Genomic DNA, 23482 nt, shown 5'->3' with positions numbered 1-23482 from the left:
AAAAGCAGGCTGGAGGTGCAACCAGTAGATGCCTGGGGGTGGGGTAAAGAGAACTTTGTGGTGTCACCCCAGCACTGTTCTTCCCTCATTTCCTGTGGTAACAAAAGCAAGGGCCCCGTGGAGCCCTCTGCGTGCTGGCAGTGTGCTTCCTGTACCCAGCAACAGCCCGCCCTGGGGAGGGACTAGTACAACTTTCATGATAAGGCCACTACAGGCTGACCTCTGAAGGAAGCAACTGAGCAGGACCAGGCCAGACCAGGGTAACAGGTGTCCCACTGCCACCTGCAGCTGCAGCCCGTTGCAGGCTAGGTAAGTGAAAGACCCAGGAGGACTCACTTGTCCCCTGCTCCGCCATTCTGTGCAGAGCAGCCACACTTGCCACCACCCTAGAGGCTTGGGTTAGAGTACTGGCTGTGAGCTGTGGGCCAGGACTTGTTTCTGAGATAGGTGGGCCTGGCAGAACTGTGAGTAGGAGAGTTGACCTGTTCTGGTACCTAGCAGGGTACTTTACAATGAGTATTGGGCCTTGGTGTCCCCACCTGTGAAACCTGAATTGGCAGGACAACGTGGACTCTAAGGAACTGTCTCTTCAGCCCAAACACTTAGGATAGTAAGAGGGTTTTATATTGACTGGATCACAGTAGCTCTCTGTACCAGTGTCCCCAAAGCCTACCCACCTACCCAGGGTACCCTAGGACTCCTGCTTATTTCTAGGCAGCCCACTGTCTACTCACCTTGTCTCAGCAGAAACAGCCGCAGCCATGGCGGGTATGAAGACAGCCTCCGGGGACTATATCGACTCTTCCTGGGAGCTGAGGGTGTTTGTGGGCGAGGAGGACCCTGAGGCCCAGTCTGTCACACTCCGAGTCACGGGGGAGTCGCACATTGGTGGGGTACTTCTGAAGATCGTGGAGGAAATCAGTGAGTCCCCGTGACCCTATGTATCCAGTCATGACAGCTCTCCCTGGCTTTTCTAGGCCATTCTCGCCTCTACTCATAACCTTGTCACAGTGACTCAGGCAACAGTCTTTAATTATTTGGTTCCAAAGAAGGTATTTCTTCAACTTCCCCTCTCCATACTTCCTCCAGCTCCTACTGGTTCTGTCTAGTCTCCAAGAGACAGACAACATGGTCCCCTGTGTGTCTTGCCTGTGCCGAGGCTTATTATGTTCCTGAGGGATGGCTAGGAGGTTCCTGGGGACCTGGCACCTACTCTCCTAAATTTCCTCCCCAGCAAACCACTTGGCAGGCTGCTGACAGTGGGTGAGAGGCCCTGCCCCCACAGGAAGTTACGGCAGAGTAGGCTAGGGCGATATCAGTCACCCAGAAGGCCCCATGAGGCTTCTCATCAACTTTACCAGCAGAGAATGAGAGTTATCACTTCCTGGGAGGATGGCAGGAAAGCCCCGATAGTCAGAGCCGGAAGACATCCCACCATGAGCTCCCGATAGTCAGAGCCGGAAGACATCCCACCATGAGCTCCCGATAGCCAGAGACAGAAGGCATCTCACCATGAGTGTGGGTCCTAGGCCTCTGGAATTGGGACAGGGATAGAAGGCAGGTTTTCTAGACCCACCCAACCCTCTATGTGTATGCAGTCCAAGACGGACCAGAGTGACTGAGCAGGACAAGCCCCAACACAGCCAAATAACAGGGTTGAGACAGAAGGGAACTGCCGGAAGCAGGGCCCAAAGAGGCTGTGAAAGCAGAAGTGGGAAGAGGGTTAGTCCCTCAGAAACTGGATGTCAGACGAAGCTGGAGACTTGACATGGGTCAGGACAGAGGGGCTGGGGATGTTAGGAGTCTAGGGCAAGAACCCCAAGAGTGCTGAACACCCAGCCACCTAGACCTCACCCTGTACCACTGCTGGGCTCCATGGGCCAAGTCACTTCAGTTCCAGGATCTCAGTTCCCTGAAATAGGGGCATTATCCCCAGTCCTCCACTGCCAGGCGTGGTGAGGCCAACCTTCCTCATGATGGCATGCTGCTGCCAAAGGCTAAGAGCTTCCTGCAGGAGCTGACAGTAGACAGAACAGGAGATTTCTAGAGAGGCCTCTACAATAAGACAGACCTAGCCTTGATGCCAAGGACTTGAAAAGGCTTTGGGTTAGGGCCTCTGGACAGTAAAGACACCTGATTTGTGACAAGATGGGAAGGCAGCCCTGGTGGTGCCCTGACAGCCTGGGAGGTCCTGAAGCCTTCTTGAGCGACTAGGTGCTTCCCTTGAAAACAAAGGGCAGGGCTATGTTAAGGCAGACCTTTGCAGGACCCTTTGTTTGAAGGGGAGGCAGTCTGTAGCCAGGGAGACCCAAGCAGGCCATCCAATCATCTGGGGGAGAGATGATGAGGGCTCCAGAGGCCAAACAGGACAGAGAAAGGTGGTTTTAGAAGTGACTGTTGACAGCCGGGCGTGGTGGTGCACGCCTTTAACTCCAGCACTCCGGAGGCAGAGGCAGGCGGATTTCTGAGTTCGAGGCCAACCTGGTCTACAAAGTGAGTTCTAGGATAGCCAAGGCTACACAGAGAAACCAAAAAAAAAAAAAAAAAAAAAAAAAGAAGTGACGTTGACATTAACACAAGGTAGAACTAGAAGCAAACAGCATGGTGCTGGAGTCTCCAAGTCCTTGGTGGATGGATGATATGGGGAAGAACAGCTCTGTCCAGCTACAGTGGGCTTCAGCACACTTGGAAGGTGGGGCTAGTCCTGCTGCATTTAGTGTTCCAGAACTGGCAATGAGGCTGGGTGAATAGGAGTCTGGAGTGAAGGAAGCAATGGGTATGCCCTTAGAGCAGAGAGGTCCATGCCACTCAGATCTAGCAGAAGATAGCTTCTGAAGCCATCAAACAGGAGACCCCCAACCCCAGACAAGGACATGGCTGAGATTCCAGACTAAATCCCTGGAAAAGAGAAAAGGGGTAGACAGGACAGTCTCCTGAGGAGAACAAAGCCACAGTAAAGGTTGTTAGGCCTGGAGACCATCCCAACCATAGTGAATGCGCAGCCCACATTGCAAAACCCTGCCTTAAGTTTAAAAACTAAAAGCAAGCCGGGCGTGGAGGCGCACGCCTTTAATCCCTGCACTTGAGAGACAGAGGCAGGTGGATTTCAGAGTTTGAGGCCAGCCTGGTCTACAAAGTGAATTCCAGGACAGCCAGGGCTACACAGAGAAACCTTATTTTGAAAAACCAAAAAAACAAAACAAAACAAAACAAAACAAAACAAAAAAAAAAACAAAAAAAAAAACCTAAAAGCAAAAGGCCAAGAGGAAGCCAGGTATAGCAGTGTACATCTTTAATTCCAGCACATGGAAGGCAGAGGCAGGCGGATTTCTGAGTTCGAGGCCAGCTTGGTCTACGGAGTGAGTTCCAGGACAGCCAGGGCTACACAGAGAAACCCTGTCTCGAAAAAACAAACAAACAAAACAAAACAAAAAATAACAACAACAAAAAAAAATCTCAGTGGAAGGTCCAGAGAAAGGTCTAGAAACTTAGCTGGTGGAGGGCTTGCCTAGCATACACAAAGCCCTGAGCTTGACCCTCAGCAGGGCATCAGCCAGGCACATACCTGTACCCCAGCATTTGGGAGCTGGAGACAGGACGAACAATAGATCAGGGCTAGCCTCAGCTAACAGCCATTTCAAACCCCATTTGAAAACAGAACTAAACAAGAACCTAGAAGCCAAGAAGTTGGGTCTCTGCAAATTCCAGGAGGCCGTGTGCCCAGAGTAGCTTTCTGCCTCATTTGTTTCTGTATTCACACTTCTCTGGGGAAGGATGAGATATCATCCTGTGTCATCCGTTGTTATGACCCCAATTTCTGGCTAGATGACAAGTGACATATTCACATTTCTAAAGGAATGCTTTTCAAAATTGTACAACACTTTGCATGTAGCAGACATTGCTTAGCAGTTATCAATCAGAGTGACTATTATAGCTTATGAACTAGAAAGCTGAAGCTAGAAAGGTTAGACACCTCGACCCAGGGAGGAACTAGTAGATATTGAAGGCCTTGAAGACCTGCAGACATTGACACGGGGTGTGGTGATCCACACCTTTAATCCCAGCACAAGAGAGGCAGATGCAGGTGGATCTCTTTGAGTTTGAAGCCAGCCTGGTCTATAGGTCGAGTTCCAGTACAGCTAGACAGCTAGGGCTACACAGAGAAACACTGTCCCAAAAAAAAAACAAAAAAACAAAAAAAAAAAAAAAAAAAAGAAAAGAAAAGAAGCCAGGTGGTAGTGGCACACGCCTTTAAACCCAGCACTTGGGAGGCAGAGGCAGGCAGATTTCTGAGTTCGAGGCCAGCCTGGTCTACAGAGTGATTTCCAGGTCATCCAGGGCTATACAGAGAAACCCTGTCTCGAAAAAAAAAAAAAAAAAAAAAACAAAAGACAAAAAAGAAAAAAAAAGGAAAAGAAAAGAGAAAGACAGATAGACATATATAGAGAAAGAACATTGAACCAAGCATCCCTTAGCACACCAGGACTGTAAGGATAAATAAGTATATGAAGTGAGGTCACTGACTTGGGGTACGCATATTCTGGCTTGAGGGGCTCCCCTGGAGTAGTCATGTAACAATTGAGCCCAGAAGGACGAGCACGAGTCAGCTAGCAAATAGCCATTCCGCCATCGCTTTGGAGCAAATCCAACCTGGCCCACCCGTGACATCAGTGCTGGGACAGAGATAACACTTGGCAGGGCCTGTGAAGGCCAATGGGCACCTCGGGTCCTCACAGATCGCAAGCAGGACTGGTCTGACCATGCCATTTGGTGGGAGCAGAAGAGACAGTGGCTGCTGCAGACACACTGGACGCTGGACAAGTACGGGATTCTGGCCGATGCCCGCCTCTTCTTTGGGCCACAGCACCGACCTGTCATCCTGCGACTGCCCAACAGACGTGTGCTGCGGCTTCGGGCCAGTTTCTCCAAGCCCCTCTTCCAAACGGTGGCTGCCATCTGCCGCCTCCTCAGTGAGTAGCTAGGGCCCCTTCCCTTTCCCAGGCCCAGCCATATAACCTCCTCCTTGCCATAGTCTGGTCTCCAGTTTACCAAAGGGCCGTGACCTCCCCCAAGATGTCTATGTGGAAAGGTAGGAAGGTAACCTAGCAGACCCTTGGTGCTGAGGTCTCATTCCTTCAGGTATCAGGCACCCAGAGGAGCTGTCTCTGCTGCGTGCTCCAGAGAAGAAGGAGAAGAAGAAGAAGGAGAAGGAGCCTGAAGAGGAGGTGCATGACCTGACAAAGGTTGTCTTAGCTGGCGGTGAGTGAGCACGGCTAGCCTGGGCTGGGACCGGGGCAGAATGATGGGTGTGAGGTCAGATTCACGGCCAAGCCTGACTGGATCCCACCTGCCCTGCAGGTGTGGCACCCACTTTATTCAGAGGCATGCCAGCACACTTCTCGGACAGCGCCCAGACTGAGGCTTGTTACCACATGCTGAGCCGGCCACAGCCGGCACCTGACCCTCTCCTGCTCCAGCGCCTGCCAAGGCCCAGCTCCCTGCCTGACAAGACCCAGCTCCACAGCAGGTGCATGGCCCACACCTAGGCCACCCTACCCCAGGCCTAGCTTGCCTATGCTCTGCCTCCTGCTTCTAGGCCCTTCTCCGTATCTTGACTCTGCTTCTGCCAAACCCAGGTGGCTGGATTCATCTCGGTGCCTCATGCAGCAAGGTATCAAGGCCGGGGATGTGCTTTGGCTGCGATTTAAGTACTACAGCTTTTTTGACCTGGATCCCAAGGTGAGCTGGGTTCTGAAACTAGAGGGTCTAGCTCTGGGAGGTTAGCCACTGTAGGGCTCAGCTTGTCTGACCGTATGTTCATCGGTGCCTCTGTGTGTTGATCGTTCCGATGCACCACAGGTCCCCCAGTGCCAAGGCAGATGGAGACAAGTATCAGTACTGGTTTCTGTAGGACCTGCCTTCTCGGGGTTCATGGCAGAGACCCATGTAGACACCCAGAGACAGTGGTGGGTGCTGGGGAGTGTGGATCTCTAGTGTGGAGAGAGAGGCTGAACCTACAGGCCCTGGCAGGTTGGGAAGGAGCTTTGCAGGGTGGCCTGTGAGCCTTTTCCTGGGCCTCCCCAACATCGATGTGGAAGCTTCTGCTGCCCAGGGCCCCACAAGCTCCTCTTTCTACTGTGGCCCTTCACTGCAACCATGCACATGGTAGTCTACAGAGCACTCGATTTCAAGTTGTCCACAGAGTCCCTCAATGCTCTCTTCTGAGCCAAACCTCCCTGGTGCCTTCTCCCCACATCCATACACAAAAGGACACCGTGCAGCCTGTCCCATGGTTCCATCCCACTTTGTTTTGGTAATAAAGATTGAACCTAGGATTTCCCATATGCAAGGCAAATGTTCAACTACTGAGCTACTATCCCAGGGCCTTTACATTATTTTAATATTATTTTGTATAAGTGTGTTTTCTCTGTATGTAGCTTGTCTGCATAGCATTTTGGCCTGGGATTGGTGGAGAGCAGATAGGATGTCAGGTCTCCTGAAACTGGAGTTACAGAGGGTTGTGAACCACCATGTGGGTGCTGGAAACTGGACCTGGGTATTCTGGAAGAAGGGTGAGGAATCTTAACTGCTGACCCATCTCTCCAGCCCCATTTTTTAAAAATTTGAAGTGGGGTCTTAGTAAGTTATCTAAGTTGTGGAGCCTGGCCTTGAACTCATTCTGTAGCTCTGCCAGGCTTTGAATTTTCAGTCTTCTTGCCTTAGCCCCTCCAGTGCCTGGAATTACAGGCCTGCATCTTACTTGTCCATTTGGGCATAGGCACAGTCAATGCCACTTCCTCTGGGATTATCTTTCTCTCTCAGCTTCTGTGCTACATGGGCTCAGGGTGTGTGCCTCTGCCTGCAGTAATACCCAGGCTCCTAGCTTCTGCTTCTCCTCTCCTCCGCTGTCTATTGTATGAACATGAGGGCAGAGGTCATTGTTACAGAACTCATGATTCAGCTGGCCTGATGGCTAGCAAGGCCCAAGGTTCTGCTCGTCTCTGCCTTGAGTGCTGGGCTGATCGGCTATTTACACAGGTGCTGGGGATATGAGCTTTGGTCCTCTTGCTTACACAGCAAATATTCTACAACTGAGCCATCTCCCCAGTCCCTTCTTCTTTAAAAATCATATTTCTTTGTCTATTTGTGAGTGTGTACGTGTGTATGTGAGTGTGTGTCTGTGTGTGTGTCTGTGTGTGTGTGTAAGAGAGAGAGAGAGAGAGAGACAGACAGACAGACAGTGTTCCTATATGTGTGTGGAGGTCAGTGGACCACCTGCAGGAGTTGGTTCTCTCCTTCAACCGTATGAATCCCAGGGATTAAACTCACATGCCAGGCTTGGTAGCAAGTACCCTGAGCCACTGAACTATCTTGCTGTTATTTTTAGCAAATTGAACTCTATTACCTCAGTTATATGATCAATAAATCCTACAGTGTACTTGTATAAATAATAAATAAATAATATTTAGCAGGGCAGTGGTGGCACACACCTTTAATCCCAGCACTTGGGAGGCAGAGGCAGGTGGATTTCTGAGTTCGAGGACAGCCAGGGCTACACAGAGAAAACGTGTCTCGAAAAACAAAACAAAACAAAACAAACAAACAAAAAAAAGAGCTTCATGGAAGAAGCTCTGAGTAATAATATTTAAATATGATCAGTAAATCTATGGCATGAACTTTAGTAACTCAGTGCATGTAATAAAATGCATAATAGTCAAACCAAAGTAATAGGTATTTTAATTTTTTTCTTTTTTTGGTTTTTTGAGACAGAGTTTCTCTGTATATCCCTGGCTGTCCTGGAACTCACTCTGTAGACCAGGCTGGCCTCGAACTCAGAAATTCACCTGCCTCTGCCTCCCAAGTGCTGGGATTATTTTTTTTTCAAGTATCTTTTTTTGTTGTTGTTTGTTTGTTTTTCTATTCTTTCTTTTTTATTTTTATTTTTATTTTTATTTTTATTTTTATTTTTTGAGACAGGGTTTCTCTGTGTCGCCCTGGATGTCCTGGAACTCACTTTGTAGACCAGGCTGGCCTCGAACTCAGAAGTCCACCTGCCTCTGCCTCCCAAGTGCTGGGATTAAAGGTGTGTGCCACCACGCCCGGCTAAATATTTTTTTTTTTAAAGATTTATTTATTATTTTATGTAAGTACACTGTAGCTGTCTTCAGACACACCAGAAGAGGGAGTCAGATCTTGTTACGGATGGTTGTGAGCCACCATGTGGTTGCTGGGATTTGAACTCTGGACCTTCGGAAGAGCAGTCGGGTGCTCTTACCCACTGAGCCATCTCACCAGCCCCCCCGGCTAAATATTTTTAAAGATTTATTTTTACTTTGTGTTTTTCTTTTAAGATTTATTTATTTATTTATTTTGTGTGTATAAGTACACTGTAGCTATTTTCAGACACACCAGAGGAGGGCATCAGATCCCATTACAGAAGGTTGTGAGCCATCATGTGGTTGTTGGGAATTGAACTCAGGACCTCTGGAAGAGCAGTCAGTGCTCTTAACCTCTGAGCCATTTCCCAGCCCCTACTTTATGTGGTTTTTGTTTTTGTTTTGGTTTTGGTTTTTTGAGACAGGGTTTCTCTGTGTCGCCCTGGCTGTCCTGGAACTCACTCTGTAGACCAGGCTGGCCTTGAACTCAGAAATCCGCCTGCCTCTGCCTCCCGAGTGCTAGGATTAAAGGCGTGTGCCACCACTGCCCAATTTCTTTTTGTATTTTGCCTGCGTGTGTCTGTGTGTGTGTGTCTGTGTGTGTGTGTGTGTGTGTGTGTGTGTGTGTGTGTGTGTGAAGAGCATTGGATTTTCTAGAGCTGGAGTTACAGATAGTTGTAAGCCGCCATGTGGGTGCTGGGAACTGAATCCAGCAACTGTGAAGAGCAGCCAGGGCTCTTACTGCAGAGCCATCTCTCCAGCCCCCTGCGACTTAAGATTGTTCTAGCCAATCATTACCAAGGAATCAGAAATAGTTCCCCCTCTCTACTTTTTGGTGTTTCTGCCTTCTTTAGAAAGAAATAATATATTAGAAATTATTTATTATGTACTTTTTTTTTTCAAGACAGGGTTTCTCTGTGTAGCCCTGGCTGTCCTGGAACTCACTTTGTAGACCAGGTTGGCCTCAAACTCAGAAATCTGCCTGCCTCTGCCTCCTGAGTGCTGGATTAAAGGCGTGTGCCATCATGCCCGGCTATGTACTTATTTTTAAATTACTTGGGCTGGTGAGATAGCTCAGTGGGTAAGAGCACCCGACTGCTCTTCCTAAGGTCAGGAGTTCAAATCCCAGCAACCACATGGTGGCTCACAATCATCCCTGACTCCCTCTTCTGGAGTGTCTGAGGACAGCTACAGTCTACTTACATATAATAAATAAATAAATCTTAAAATTACTTATTTTTGTGTGAGCACGAGTGTGCACAAGCATGCGGAAGTCCGGAAGTCTGACAGCCACCCTTGAAGTCAGTTCTAACCTCCTTCCTTGCTGAAGCAGGGTCTCTTGTTGTTTCTGTTGCTGTACTGGGTACTCCAGAATTGCTGTTTCTATCTCCAGTCTGCCTATGGAAGTACTGGCGTTACAGATTGGGTCACCATATGTAGCTTTCCCACATGGGTTCGGGATAGCAAACCTGGGCATCAGGCTTGTGTGGGTACTGTTTCAACCCATTGAGCCACTTCCCAAGCCCATATTTATTTATTTAAAAGTGTCACTTTGCCTCTCAGGGACGATCCTACTGCCTCTGCCTTCTGAATGCTGAGTTTATGGCTATTTGTAAAATAGTTTCAATTATTTGTCTTGGTTTTATTCCCTGATGCTGAATAAAATAACTCAAAAAAGGGAGGGTTTATTCTAGCTCATAGCTCAGAGTACCATCCATCAATCCAGGGGAGTCAGGGCAGGAGCTTGAAGCAGTGGGTCACATCACACCCACAACTAGGAATAAGAGGGATAAAGGGATGCCCCTGGTGCTCAGTTCCAAGCTCCATTTTATACTGTCCAGGATCTCCTGCCCAGCGAGTGGTGCTCTGCCCCCACAGTGGGTGGATCTTCCCATATCAACTAACATAAAATAATTTCTACACACATGCCCAGAGTCCCATCCCCTGGGTGCCTCTAGTATAGTCAATTTAATAACATTGACCACCACAATATTATAAAACCTTGGGCTGGTGAGATGGCTCAGTGGGTAAGGGCACCCGACTGCTCTTCCGAAGGTCTGAAGTTCAAGTCCCAGCAACCACATGGTGGCTCACAACCACCCGTAATGAGATCTGGTGCCCTCTTCTGGTGTATCTGAAGACAACTACAGTGTACTTACATATAATAAATAAATAAATCTTTAAAAAAAAAAAAACAAAAACAAAAAAAACCTTGTTTACAGGACTGGGCATGGCATGGAGCCCAGAGGTAGAATAGCTGCCTAGCCTGTGTAAGACCCTGGGGTGATCCACAGCGGCAGACAGATCAAGTACAAAAGTCCTTGTTTGGGGATGGGATGAAGGTCCTGACAAACCAGTCTGACCCCTCCAAAGTGTGCCACTACTCAGTAAGGTCTGGCTACAGCTGTAGTCCGAGACAGACTCTGGCTGGGGCAGCATCGGTCTCTCGCCTGTGTGCTGTGAGGCTTCGGTTTCTCCCACCTCCTGTGGGCTCTGCCTGCTCTCACTGCCCCTTCTGCTCCTCCCGAGCCTCTGCTGCTGTCCAGCTCAGTCTACCACTGCCTCCCAGTGACTTGGACACCCCTGCTTCTTTACCACACTTGCCTGGTCTTTGAGACAGCAGGCAGCTCTATGTGGTTTGCTCCACCCAAGACAGAACTACATTTTCTCCATCTCTACACGTTCTCAGAACTAGCAGCAAAGCCATTCTCTGCCTCACTCCTCTATTCTCTGGAAAAGGTGGATTTGAACAATGTAGGGTTTTATTTTAGTATTTGCTTTCTTTCTTACTTATCTGCTCATTTAAAAGACTTATTTCTTTTATGTAAGTACACTGTAGCTGTCTTCAGACACAGCAGAAGAGGGCATTGGATTCCATTACAGAAGGCTGTGAGCCACCATGTAGTTGCTGGGAATTGAACTCATGAAGAACAGCAGACAGTACTCTTAGCTCTGAGCCATCTCTCCAGCCCCTTTCTATTTATTTCTTGTGTGTTTCTGTTTTGCCTGTATGTACTTCTGTGTGAGGGTGTCAGGTCCCCTGGAACTGGAGTTACAGACAGTTGTGAGTTGCCATGTGGGTGGTGGGAATTGAACCTGGGTTCTTTTTTTTTTTTAAAGATTTATTTATTTATTATATATAAGTTCACTGTAGCTGTCCTCAGATACTCCAGAAGAGGTCATCAGATTTTGTTATGGATGGTTGTGAGCCACCATGTGGTTGCTGGGATTTGAACTCGGGACCTTCGGAAGAGCAGTTGGTGCTCTTAACCACTGAGCCATCTCGCCAGCCCGAACCTGGGTTCTTTAGAAGAGCAGCCAGTGCTCTTAACTGTTGGGCCATTTCTCCAGCCCCTTATTTTGTCTTGTAGCCACAGGATTTCTACAGAGCCTGCTGTCCTGGAACTCACTTATAGCCCAGGTTAGCCCCAAACTAAAAGCAATCCTTCTGCTTTGGCCTCCCAAGTGCTAGACCTGACAGGCATGTACCACATTTACTGTTGTGTGTGTGCTAGAGCTGGGGCCCAGAGCCTGTACGTGCTAGGCAAGGTCTCTGCCATTCTGCTAAACTCAAGCCTATAACATACCTTCTGTATAATGAAGTTCTCTCTCCCCATCTTTTTCTCTCCCTTCCTCCTTCCTTCCTTCTCTCCTGTCATCAGTGGCATCTCACTTGTTACCTATGATAGTCTTGAACTTAGGCCAAAGCCATCCTTCTGCCTCAGTCTCTTGGGTAGCTGGCATTTCTTTTTTTTTTTTTTTTTTTTTTTTTTTTTTTTTTTTTTTTTTGGTTTTTCGAGACAGGGTTTCTCTGTGTAGCCCTGGCTGTCCTGGAACTCACTTTGTAGACCAGGCTGGCCTTGAACTCAGAAATTCGCCTGCCCCTGCCTCCCAAGTGCTGGGATTAAAGGCGTGCGCCACCACGCCCGGCTTGGTAGCTGGCATTTCTGTGTGTGCGCCTATTTTATGACCTTGCAGTTTTGCACACAGCTGCTGGTTGTCAGAAAGATGAAGGCAGCTGTCCTGCCCTCCTCCTCTCCCCTTCCACACAGCACACACATTTCTAAGAGTCTTACTAATCTAGTGGTGTTTATAGTGTTTGGTGAAAGCAACGTGGCTATGTCTACAAATAGTAACATGTAAACAGTGCTCTTAGCAGAACCCACAGGAACTGTGTTCCTATTTCCTTTCATGGTCAAATTTCTTTGGAGCAGATAGGCGACATATGTGGTGTCGTGGGTTGAACCAGGGCCTATAGGGCTGTGTTCCTCCCTCTCTGAGTTCTACCTATACACAAGAAAGGCTACAAAGGACTCCCTGGACATTCCTCATGTCCTGTGACTGCTGCTGGGGTTTGCACAGGAGATCCTAACCCAGGCCTTCCTCCCAGTACCCAGCCCAGTACCACTCTCAGAGCAGGTGGACAAAAACAGGCCTGGTGCTGGACTATCCCAGCAATATGGAGGGCAGAAGCTAACTAGCAACCATAATAATGATAGTTATTATTATCCTTATATACATGCATACATATATCTATCTATATCTTAGTGGGGGCAAACTATTTTTCCAATATCTGTGGAGGTGGGTCTGAAGAAGCTCCAAGAAGGCTAGGCTAACGGCTCCAGGTCCTGGTCCAGGAAGAGAAGAGTTCCTTTGCTTAACTGTACTTTAAGCCATCTTTATGTAACTAGTAACTTCCTACCCAATGTACATTTTTCTCCCCACCTCCCTCCTTCCCTCCCTCTTTCCCTCTCTCTGGTGTGTGTGTGTGTGTGTGTGTGTGTGTGTGAGAGAGAGAGAGAGAGAAAAAGAGAGAAATAGAGAGAGAAAGGAGAGACTCACTGTGTAGTCCTGGACAGTTTATACTTGCTATTTAGACCAGGCTAACTTTGAAAGATTTATTTATTTTTAATGTATATGAGTACACTGTAGCTGTACAGATGGTTGTGAGCTTTCATGTGGGTGTCAGGAGTTGAATTTTTAGGACCTCTGCTCACTCTGGTCAGCCCCGCTCACTCAGTCCCTGCTTGCTCCCGCCCAAAGATTTACTTATTATTATTATACATAAGAACACTGTAGCTGTACTTATGACACTCCAGAAGAGGGCATCAGATCTCATTATGGGTGGTTGTGAGCCACCATGTGGTTGCTGGGATTTGAACTCAGGACCTTTGGAAGAGCAGTCAGTGCTCTTACCCGCTGAATCATCTCCCCAGCCCCCAGGCTAACTGAATCCACAGAAATCCACCTGCCTCTGCTTCCTGAGTCTGAATACTGGCATTAGAGGAGTGCAGTACCAGACTGTGGCTCAGGCCTTTGCTCCCAGCACGTGAGAGGCAGATGCAGGTGGATCTCTGTGAGTTTTAAAGCCATCCTGGTCTAAATGGTGAGTTCCAGGACAGCCAGGGCTACATAGTGAGACCCTGTCTTAAAAATAAGCAGGGGGGCTGGAGAGGTGGCTCAGCGGTTAAGAGCATTGACTGCTCTTCCAGAGGTCCTGAGTTCAATTCCCAGCAACCACATGGTGGCTCGCAACCATCTGTAATGGGATCTGATGTCCCCTTCTGATGTGTCTGAAGATAGTGACAGTGTACTCACATACATAAAATAAATTAAAAAAACAAAAAACAAAAAAAACCAAGCACAGTGCTGGGCTTGGTGGTGCACGCCTTTAATCCCAGCACTTGGGAGGCAGAGGCAGGTGGATTTCTGAGTTTGAAGCCAGCCTGGTCTACAGAGTGAGTTCCAGGACAGCCAGGACGATACAGAGAAACCCTGTCTTGAAAAAACCAAAAAAAAAAAAAAAAAAAAAAAAACCAAACCAAACCAACAGCAACAACAACAAAGCACAGCAGCAGCAGCATTAACAACAACAACATGGTCTCCTTCTCTACTCCAGGCTGTTCTAGGATTCACTATGTCACTCAGGCTGGTTTGGAACTTGTGATAATTCTCCTGCCTCAACCTGCCAAATTATGGGATTACAGGGATAAGTCAGCATACCCCACTCGTTCCAATCCTTTCTACTAGAATTACCCATGTGTGGTTGGTTGAGTCAGGGCTTGAAGCCCACAGATGTGAGGGTGAATGTACAGCTCAGGACACTGTGCTCAGAGGAGAAAAGATGAAAGTCAGCACACAGGCTCAGCTGAAGTAGGACCTCTTCCATTAATAGCAAAAGCCAGTTGTGGTGGCCCCAGGCCCAGCAGCACTTGGCAGTTGGTTCCTTTTCCAGTGCAGCCACTATGCTGTCCCATAGTGTCCATTGCTGTGTAATTTGCATGCCACAAGCTGGCTGGCCTGGAACTCAGAAATCTGCCTGCCTCTGCCTCCCAAGTGTTAAGTCTAAAGGCATGCGCCACCACGCCCGGCTGGCTTTGGTCATTATTGTGCATGGTGCACAACCACCATCCAGTTTTAAACCATTTTTGCTGTTGCAGAGAATTCTCTAGCGTCCATTTCTAGTTTTCTGCCCTCAACACCCAGCTGGAGAACCAGCAGGTCTGACTTCTCCTGTGACCTTGATTCACACTTCCCAGTGACTAATGGAGTCCTGCTCTCTTTTAGCTATCAGCCACTTGGATAGCCGCTCAGTGCCATTTCTGCTGATACTCTTGGCAGTGTCTGTACTGTCTACCTTACTAATTTGTGGATATGTGCTATGCACTTTGCAATATTTGTCAGAGAGAGAGAGAGTACGCTCTACTCCACTCCATGTGTTGCCTTAAATTCCCTTGCATTTTGACAAGGTTTCTCTGAGTAACTGTCCTGGAACCTCACTCATTAGACCAGGCTGGACTCAAACTCACAGAGCTCTGCCTGCCTCTGGCTCCCAAGCACTGGGATTAAGCACCTGCACCACCGCACCCCACTTGCCTTTTAATTCTCTTATGGTCTGAGAAACCATTGTGTTCTGCCATTGTGTTTGTGTGTGTGACGGTCTTAGGTAGCCCAGGCTGACCTCAGTTGCAGGTATTGATCCTCCTGCTTTCCCTTCCAAAGAATTGGATCACACTAGGCTCAGTTTCATGCAACACTGGGAATTGGACCAAGGCCTTTGCACATTCAAAGATGCCTCTCTTCTCTTTGCCTCTCTCTCTCTCTCTCTCTCTCTCTCTCTCTCTCTCTCTCTCTCTCTCTCTCTCTCTGTGTGTGTGTTGTTAGTCATTCTTTTTCTTTCATTAATTAATTTATTTATTCATTTACTTTACATCCTGATTGTAATCCCCCTCCTTTTGCTCCCCCCTTTGTCATTCGGGTCCCCCAAGAACTAGACGGGGAAGGTGGGGCTGTCATCTGTTGCCTGATTGTGGATCCTATTCCCCTGTGATGTCTTGTCCTGCCTCAGTGGGAGAGGATTTGCCTAGACCTGCAGTGACTCGATATGGCATGGTTGGGAGATACCCTGGGGGGGGGGTGTTCCCCTTTCTTATTGCCTATTTGATGCCCTTGCTCTCAGGCCTGCTCCTTGATTCTAGAGTCCTTTCACTTCTTCTTCCCTTTGGTGGCCCATTGTCATCCTGCAGGATTCTGCCCTGCAGGCCAGTTCCTAGAGGAAATGCTGGAGTGCTTTCTCTGGCCTGTGTGGGCTTCCCCATGGGAAGCTGTCTTCCTTCTACTCTGGGAGCACTTCATTCAGGGGTAGTCTCTCTCCTCCCTTGCCTGTCTTCACAGGAGGCTGGCCTGTAGCTTCTGGCACAGTAGAGCAGAAGTTCATAGAGAGCTGCACTGCCTGCCTAGGCTGTGGGCAGGTCAGCAGGGTGGAGATGGGATCTGCTGCTCATGTGGCTGAGCATGGCCATCCAGGACAGGAGCCATCTGAGTAGCTGAGCCTCCCCTTCCTCTGCTGCTCCAGACAGACCCTGTGCGGCTGACCCAGCTGTATGAGCAGGCCCGCTGGGACTTACTGACAGAGGAGATCGACTGCACTGAAGAAGAGATGATGGTGTTTGCTGCCCTGCAGGTGCCTGGGGCCAGGGGCTGATGGGGGTACAGGGTCAAAAGGCCTCCCAGAAGTAGGTCCATTTCCAAAGAAGTCCTTCTAAATTCTCTCCTCCCCCAGGGTACTTCATAGGTGCTCTGTAGGAAAGATGGGCCTCAGACTCAACTCTAACTATGTGTTCCTAGTACCACATCAACAAACTGACCCTGAGCGGGGATGTGGGTGAGCTGGCCTCTGGGGACCTGGGACTGGATGACCTGGATGCAGCCCTGAACAACCTGGAGGTGAAGCTGAAGGGGTCAGCACCCTCAGACATGCTGGTGAGGAAGGCCTTGGGCCTGGGACTAGGGTTGGGGTCAGGGCCAGGAAGGGGATCCAAGACTTCCTCTGATGTATCTCCTCCCCCAGGATAGTCTCACTACCATCCCAGAACTCAAGGACCATCTCCGGATCTTCCGGTTAAGTATAGGGCCTGCCTGGAGGGAGTGGAGGGGGGTGGGAGGCAGGGAGGCCATGGTTCACACGCTTCTGGCTCTCCCCAGGCCCCGGAAGCTGACCCTGAAGGGCTACCGCCAGTACTGGGTGGTATTTAAGGACACCACACTGTCCTACTATAAGAGCCAAGATGAAGCACCGGGGGACCCTACCCAGCAGCTCAACCTCAAGGGTAAGGGAACCCGGGTAGCAACTGCTCTCAGCCTGCGTCCTCCTCAGGGTCCTGGCTGGGTACTATGTGCCCCGAGGACATTGTAGGTGGTGAGGCTGGCTTTCAGACAGGCGCTTCTTAGAGAGCCACCTCCTTTTTCTTGCAGGCTGTGAGGTGGTCCCTGATGTCAATGTCTCTGGCCAGAAGTTCTGCATCAAACTCCTGGTACCCTCACCAGAGGGCATGAGTGAGATCTACCTGAGGTGCCAGGATGTGAGCAGGCTGGACCAAGGGGGGAACAGGAGTGAGGGGCAGGGAGTAGGACTGAACTTGCACTCAGGGTAAAAGTAAATACTGCCAGCGCTTACCACCTCTCTGTCCTTGCTCCAGGAACAGCAGTACGCACAGTGGATGGCTGCCTGCCGACTGGCCTCCAAGGGCCGCACCATGGCGGACAGCAGCTATGCCAGCGAGGTGCAGGCCATTCTGGCCTTCCTCAGCCTGCAGCGGGCAGGTGGTAGCAATGGAGGCTCAGGGAACAAACCTCAAGGTCCTGAAGCCCCTGCTGAGGGCCTTAACCCCTATGGCCTCGTGGCTCCTCGGTTCCAGCGAAAGTTCAAGGCCAAGCAGGTGCCTGAGGGAGTGGGGATGGGAACCACCACATTTTCCTATCCACCCTTGACCCCTGGACCTCCAACAGCACACTCTTCCTTAGGGAATCCTTATAGCCACTCCTTCCTAATCCTGCCATGTCCCAGACTCCTCTCTGGAAGGGTTCCAGGGCCATTGTAGGACCCGATTCAGTCACATCTGCACTTTGGAGGCACCGCAATGGTCGCTTTCTCTTGTTCCAGGACCAGTGTACTGTGCCTTCAGTCAGCAGGGCAGACAGGTGGGGGGAATCTCAGGGACTTTGGATAAGGGGAAGCCCTGTCAATTCCTTACTAATATGACCCTACAGCTCACCCCAAGGATCCTGGAAGCTCACCAAAACGTGGCCCAACTCTCACTGACCGAGGCCCAGCTGCGCTTTATCCAGGCCTGGCAATCCTTGCCCGACTTTGGCATCTCCTATGTGATGGTCAGGTAGGACTCCAATCCGGCCACTTTCTGCTCTCACTTACTGCCAGATGCTGTGTGCTCATATACCAAGTGGGCCCTGGGCACACAACCCAATGTCTCCCTCCCCTGTTCTGTGGGTATCTCTCCCTGAGGCTTCTGTGTATTCTCCAGCGTGCACTGTCATAGACAGAACCCATGCCAGGCAAGCAGGAGACCCAGGGCTTATCCCAGCTCTGTTCTGGATCCTTCCCTCTCTGGGCCCTGGCCAGCTGTCCTACAGAATGGCTCCCATGGGAAGGTGTCCTAGGGAGGCCCTGTCTGCAGAGCGATGGATGAACTGGTTGATGATGACATATACATCCGCAATCATCACTTGGAGACACCAGCTATTTGCTTAATGTTGCCAAGTGCTATTCTGATGCCCCACACCTTGGGTGCACTTGTGTATTTGAGGGTTACCTCAGGTGTTCCTCAGGGGCTGCCAACTTGTTTTTTTGTTTTTGTTTTTTTTTTTTGAGACAGGGTTTCTCTGTGTAGCCCTGGCTGTCCTGGAACTCACTCTGTAGACCAGGCTGGCCTCAAACTCAAAAATCCACCTGCTTCTGCCTCCCAAATGCTGAGATTAAAGGCATGTGCCACCATGCCCGGCTTCTGCAAGAGTTCTTAAGAGCTGAGCCATCTCTCTAGCTCCTCTATTTTACATAGTCCATGTATTTGTGTCTGTACACGTGGAGGCCAGAGAACAACTTACAGGAACCTGATTCTCTCCTGCCATGTGGGTCCTGGGGATAAACTCAGGTCAACAGGCTTGAAGGTGGCTGAGTCTTCTTGCTGATCCTCTTTCTTTTTCTTTTTTTTTTTTTTAAAGATTTATTTATTGGTTATATGTAAGTACACTGTAGCTGTCTTCAGGCACTCCAGAAGAGGGAGTCAGATCTCGTTACAGATGGTTGTGAGCCACCATGTGGTTGCTGGGATTTGAACTCTGGACCTTCAGAAGAGCAGTCGGGTGCTCTTACCCACTGAGCCATCTCACCAGCCCCTCTTTCTTTCTTTAATCATATTTATTTGTGTATGAGTGTATGCACGTGTGTATGTCTGTGCACCACATGGTCAATGGCGCCCTTGGAGGCCAGAAGGCATTGGAGTGCCCCTGGAACTGGAGTTACAGGTGATTGTGAACAGCCATGTGGGTGCTGAGAACTGAACCTGGGGCCTCTGCAAGAACAGCCATCTCTCCAGCACTCCCCCACTCCTTTTTTTCTTAATGTTATTTTAAACGTGTGTGTGTGTGTGTGTGTGTACACCCATGTACATGCTGTAGCCCTTAGGTCAGTCTTTATCTCTTGTTTGAGATAAGAGTTCTTACTGACCACCTGATGAACACCAGGCTAGCTGGCCCAGGACTCTCTAGTCTCTGCCTCCCATTTTGCTGTAGGCACACTATAGATGCATTAGATTTGCAAGGGTTCTGTATTTTCACACATGTGTGGCAAGAGCTTTATCCACCCGGCCTTTCTATCCTGTTTTTGAGACAAGGTCTCATATTGGCCTGGAATTCACACGGAGGGTGGGCGGGCTGGCGAACAAGCCCCAGGGATCACGAGCACTTGTGGATCTTTGTGTGTGCAAGGCAGGTGCTCTGTTGACTTAGGCATCGTCCCGGCCCTTCCTGTTCCTGAGGCAGGGCTTCTTTTACCATGTATGGAAATCTGATGTGAACTCAGCCTCAGCCCCTTCGCTGGGATAGGCCTACAGTACCATACCTGGTTAGCATAAGCCCAGGGACAACCCCATTTTTTTCAAAGTAGGAGCTTGAGGCTAAGAGCCACTGAATGGCTGGCTGCCTGGGGCTGAGCAGCTGCAGAGCTGCAGCCCTGGGGCAGGCAGGTGAGGCTGTGCTCCAACCTTGAGGTCCCTGCAGCAATAAACACATGGGGTGTGTTCTGGGGCCATATACAGTGTAGCTCTCACTCACGATCTCTCTCCCTGGGATCTAGGTTCAAGGGCAGCAGGAAAGATGAGATCCTAGGCATTGCCAACAACCGACTCATCCGGATTGATCTGGCCGTGGGTGACGTGGTCAAGACCTGGCGCTTCAGCAACATGCGGCAATGGAACGTCAACTGGGACATACGGCAGGTAGGCCCCAAGGGAGGGCAGGGACAGGGACAGGTAGCCAGCTCAGACCCAACCAGGGCCGGGCAGAGGCTGCTGCTTGTTGCCCCAGCCCACTGGACCTGTGACAACCCACCTGCAGGTGGCCATTGAGTTCGATGAACACATCAATGTGGCCTTCAGCTGTGTGTCTGCTAGCTGCCGCATCGTGCACGAGTACATCGGGGGTTACATCTTCCTGTCCACCCGAGAGCGGGCCCGAGGGGAAGAGCTGGATGAGGATCTGTTCCTGCAGCTTACAGGAGGCCATGAGGCCTTCTGAGGGCAGCCCCTGCTCCACTCACCACCTCCAGGGACCCCCCAAAGGCCACACCCACCTGAACACACTGCTCCATCACTCCCGGGATGTACACTGCTGGGCAACTTCACTTGTTGTCACCAGGCAGGCCAGGGCCCTCGCTGGGGTAGGTGCTACCACCAGCCAGCCTAGGGATGATGGGCCCTGAGCCACACAGAGCCCCTCCTCTCACCCTGTTGGCAGAAGCTCACACCCCCGACCTCTATGTAGTCCCTAAGCACACGACGAATGCCAGACACGGATGAGGAACCACAAATCCTGGTTTGAAGCTGGACTTTCTTTCTGTGTCTGTTTCAGGTTTTTTAATAAATAAATATTTTATTGTTGGATCTTTCTTCTTCCTCCTCTGGAACTGAGCTTGGGGCCACTCTGAGTCTCTGTCTCTTTATCACCAGCCAAGGAGAGAGGCTTTCCTGAGGTAGAGATAAAAGTTGCTAAGAGAAAGGAGCCTTTGCCTAAGGTAGGGAGCTTCCAAAGAGCATGAGGGCGGAAGGGCCCAGGCTTCAGGCCAGGGTGGGGGGTGGTTTGTTTCTCACGTGTAGGTCGAAGCTGCAGGGCCTCCTTGAAGTACTTGGGAAGCAGGAAGCCTTCAGCATTCCCTGGAGTCAGAATCACACCATTGGCGGAGCAGAAGAAAGGGATTCCATCTGCTCCATGTGAGAGACAGAAATGTGACCATGTGACAGTGCCCTTCCATGACAGACCTGGGAGAGTCAGCCCCTGCAGGGCCCACACCTACCTGTGAGGGCTAGGGGTCCATCGATGAACACCGCCACCTCACAATTTGGACGAATGCCTGCAGGGACAACTAGAATGAGGCTCTCTGGTGGGGCAGGGAGATACTGCCCCATGTAAGGCTATGTGGTAGCCACTCATAAAAGAAGCTGTGACCCTTGGTGGAGACCTGGGAGGAGAGACTAGGTGATGGTGACACTGACCGCTGATGACACCAGGGTCCCCAGGCAATCCTGAGGCCAAGTGGATGTGTGTCCTTCCTTGGCGTGACAAGCCCTTTAGTAGAATAGATGGCCAGTGCTTCCAGAATGTACCATGGACTAGTGTCAAGGGCAGGGCTTGTGGTGTCTCCAGGGGCGTCAGTTCCAACTCAGGGACCTGCAGGTAAGTGTGGGAACGGGCAGCAGTGAGACCCCTTTCATGAACTGGAGCCCCACCTGACTCCTCACCCACCCCTTGGCACCCACTTGTAGGGAGTGGCCCTGATTGGCCCTGATGAGGAGCCCAGTGCTCGGCTCGCCTGGCTGCAGGGTAAACCGCTGCTTTTCGTTGGTATTGACCACGAGCTGCACATCTTCAATGGAAAAGCTGTGGAACTGGGGCAGCTGCAGGAGGGCTTGCAGGGGCACAAAGCCATCTGCAGGTAGCCAGGTGGGGATACGCTCAGGAGGCGGAGCTATAGTTACCAGGGAGCCCAGGCAGCTGGAACAGGGCTAGGCCTGGGAGATCACAGGTGCTTCCTTTCTGTGACTTTCAGGAAGGCTTTCCTTTTGGGGTCTCAAGATGTTGTTTCTCTCCCCCACCACTAGACAGGGTTTCTCTGTGTAGTCCTGGCTGTCCTGGAACTCAATCTGTAGACCAGGCTGCCCTGGAACTCAGAGATTGGTCTGCCTCATGACTGCTGGGATTAAAGGTGTGAGCCACCCCCACCCCCAGCCCTTGTTTTGTTTTTTCCTGTGCTGGGGATGGAAGCCAGGGCTTTGCAGCAGGCAGGAGAGAGCTCTGCTAAGGAGATGCATTTCTGCCCCAGGCCTCACTTTATTTAACATGGGAAGGTGCCCGCTTCATGGTGGGCATATTGGTAGACGCCTATAAGCTTAGCACTTGAGAAGGGCAGGCAAAAGAATCAAGAGTTCAAGATGAGGCTAGCTTAGGCTACATGACATTTTGTCCCCAAAATGAAAAATGAGGCTTTCTAGATGGTGCCACAATTAAAAAAAGCACTGGCTGTTCTTCCTAAGGACCTGGGGCCGGGTCCCAGCACTCACACGGCAGCTCCCAACCACCTGTAATTCCTGTCCCACTGGAATGCAATGCTCTCTTCTGGCCTCTGCGAGAGCCAAGTATGCACGTGGGGCAGGCAAAACACTCATGCACATAAAAAACCAAAACCAAAACCAAGACAAACAAACAAACAAAACACTACAAAAAGAAACCAGAACAGTGTGTCTGCTCCAGGGAGAGTAACATAGCAAGCACTAAGTATCCGCCCACAGCGGCCATTCAATAAACATCAGTTGTTCAGTATGCTCCTCTGTCCATCCTTGGGAAGTGTTGATTGGGCCAGTTGGTCGAAAGAGACATCATGAAGTCCAGCCTAGACAGGGGCTCCTCTTCCAGAGGATATGAAAGAGGTTCTGGGCCTTGTACATTTTTTCCCCTGTACATTTGGAGGGTGTGTCTATTCTGCATTCCTCTTGGGGCAATGTTAAGAATTAAAGTCGAGGAGACAGAGGTTCCAGTTGCTCTCTGGGCTCCCACCATTCCTCCCAGTTCCAGCATGGTTACTTACCAGCTCGCATGGGAAGTCCCAGCTTCAAGGCCCCGTGGCGAAGGGCATAGGACAGAGCCTTAGACAGCTGCACATTTCGGTCCTGAAAGAGTCCAGTGATGATCTGAGTTTCAGTAGCCAGCCCTGGATGTCCTACTGCTAAGGCAGGCTAGAACAGCGCCCATGGTGCTGCAGTCTACCCCACCAAGAAGCTAAGGCTCAGAGGGTCTCTCCCATGTCCTAGCGTTGTGGGTAAGGCTGGAAAGGTGCGCACCTGTTCCCGGGGTCTATGAGTCCTTCTACCTTCCTTCCTCCTTCCTCCAGGGGCGTTCATGATCAAGACCTGTAGGGAGCAGGGAGTGTGGGTTCTCTGCCCAGAAAGTTACAAAAGCTCAGGATAAGAACCGCACTGCTCATCCCACCCTAGTTCAGCAAGGGAACTTGAGGCCCAGCGGGCGAGACTTGCTCAAGGTCACACTGGCAGCCTCGAGGCCCGAGGGATCCGGACCAGACCCCGGGCCCTGAAATCAGATCACAGCACGGCTGCCCCGGGCACCGGGCTGGCGTATGCGTTGACAAGTAGGTCGGCGGGTCTGCATAGATCTGAAGGGCTCCACTGCGGAGGGCGGGATCCGGACCTGAACACGGACTGGCTAATGGGAAGCCAGGAAAGAAAGGGGCGGGTACTTCCGCT

At 50.4% G+C, this 23482-nt stretch overlaps 2 protein-coding genes across 7 annotated transcripts; one reads left to right on the top strand and one right to left on the bottom strand.

Moving 5' to 3' along the window:
- Window positions 1-117: 117 nt before the first annotated feature.
- On the top strand, window positions 118-20629 carry Fermt3 (fermitin family member 3). Of its 2 annotated transcripts, none has more exons than NM_153795.2 (15): window positions 118-309; window positions 748-921; window positions 4737-4970; window positions 5140-5259; window positions 5359-5527; window positions 5637-5739; window positions 16012-16119; window positions 16284-16418; window positions 16507-16556; window positions 16641-16765; window positions 16911-17017; window positions 17135-17374; window positions 17706-17830; window positions 19807-19948; window positions 20067-20629. In NM_153795.2, the coding sequence occupies exons 2-15, from the start codon at window positions 762-764 to the stop codon at window positions 20244-20246; spliced, it is 1998 nt and encodes a 665-aa protein (NP_722490.1). In that variant the 5' UTR covers window positions 118-309; window positions 748-761; the 3' UTR covers window positions 20247-20629. The 2 variants fall into 2 exon arrangements, with proteins under 2 accessions (NP_722490.1, NP_001349328.1); NM_001362399.1 differs by having other exon boundaries at window positions 745-921.
- Trpt1 (tRNA phosphotransferase 1) lies at window positions 19266-23477 on the bottom strand. Of its 5 annotated transcripts, XM_006526577.4 has the most exons (8): window positions 23211-23301; window positions 23063-23131; window positions 22810-22891; window positions 21485-21654; window positions 21221-21395; window positions 21022-21078; window positions 20819-20929; window positions 20539-20695 (listed from the first exon to the last, which is right to left on the bottom strand). In XM_006526577.4, the coding sequence occupies exons 2-8, from the start codon at window positions 23120-23122 to the stop codon at window positions 20601-20603; spliced, it is 750 nt and encodes a 249-aa protein (XP_006526640.1). In that variant the 5' UTR covers window positions 23123-23131; window positions 23211-23301; the 3' UTR covers window positions 20539-20600. The 5 variants fall into 5 exon arrangements, 4 of the variants coding, with proteins under 4 accessions (XP_006526641.1, XP_006526640.1, XP_006526642.1 ...); XM_006526578.4 differs by having other exon boundaries at window positions 19266-20695; window positions 20819-20881; window positions 23063-23477; NM_153597.2 differs by having other exon boundaries at window positions 20541-20695; window positions 23063-23456.
- Window positions 23478-23482: the final 5 nt, after the last annotated feature.

Source organism: Mus musculus, chromosome 19 (genome assembly GCF_000001635.26).
Source record: "Mus musculus strain C57BL/6J chromosome 19, GRCm38.p6 C57BL/6J".
Classification (NCBI taxonomy): Eukaryota; Metazoa; Chordata; class Mammalia; order Rodentia; family Muridae; genus Mus; species Mus musculus.
This window is presented reverse-complemented; position numbering and strand designations above follow the sequence as displayed.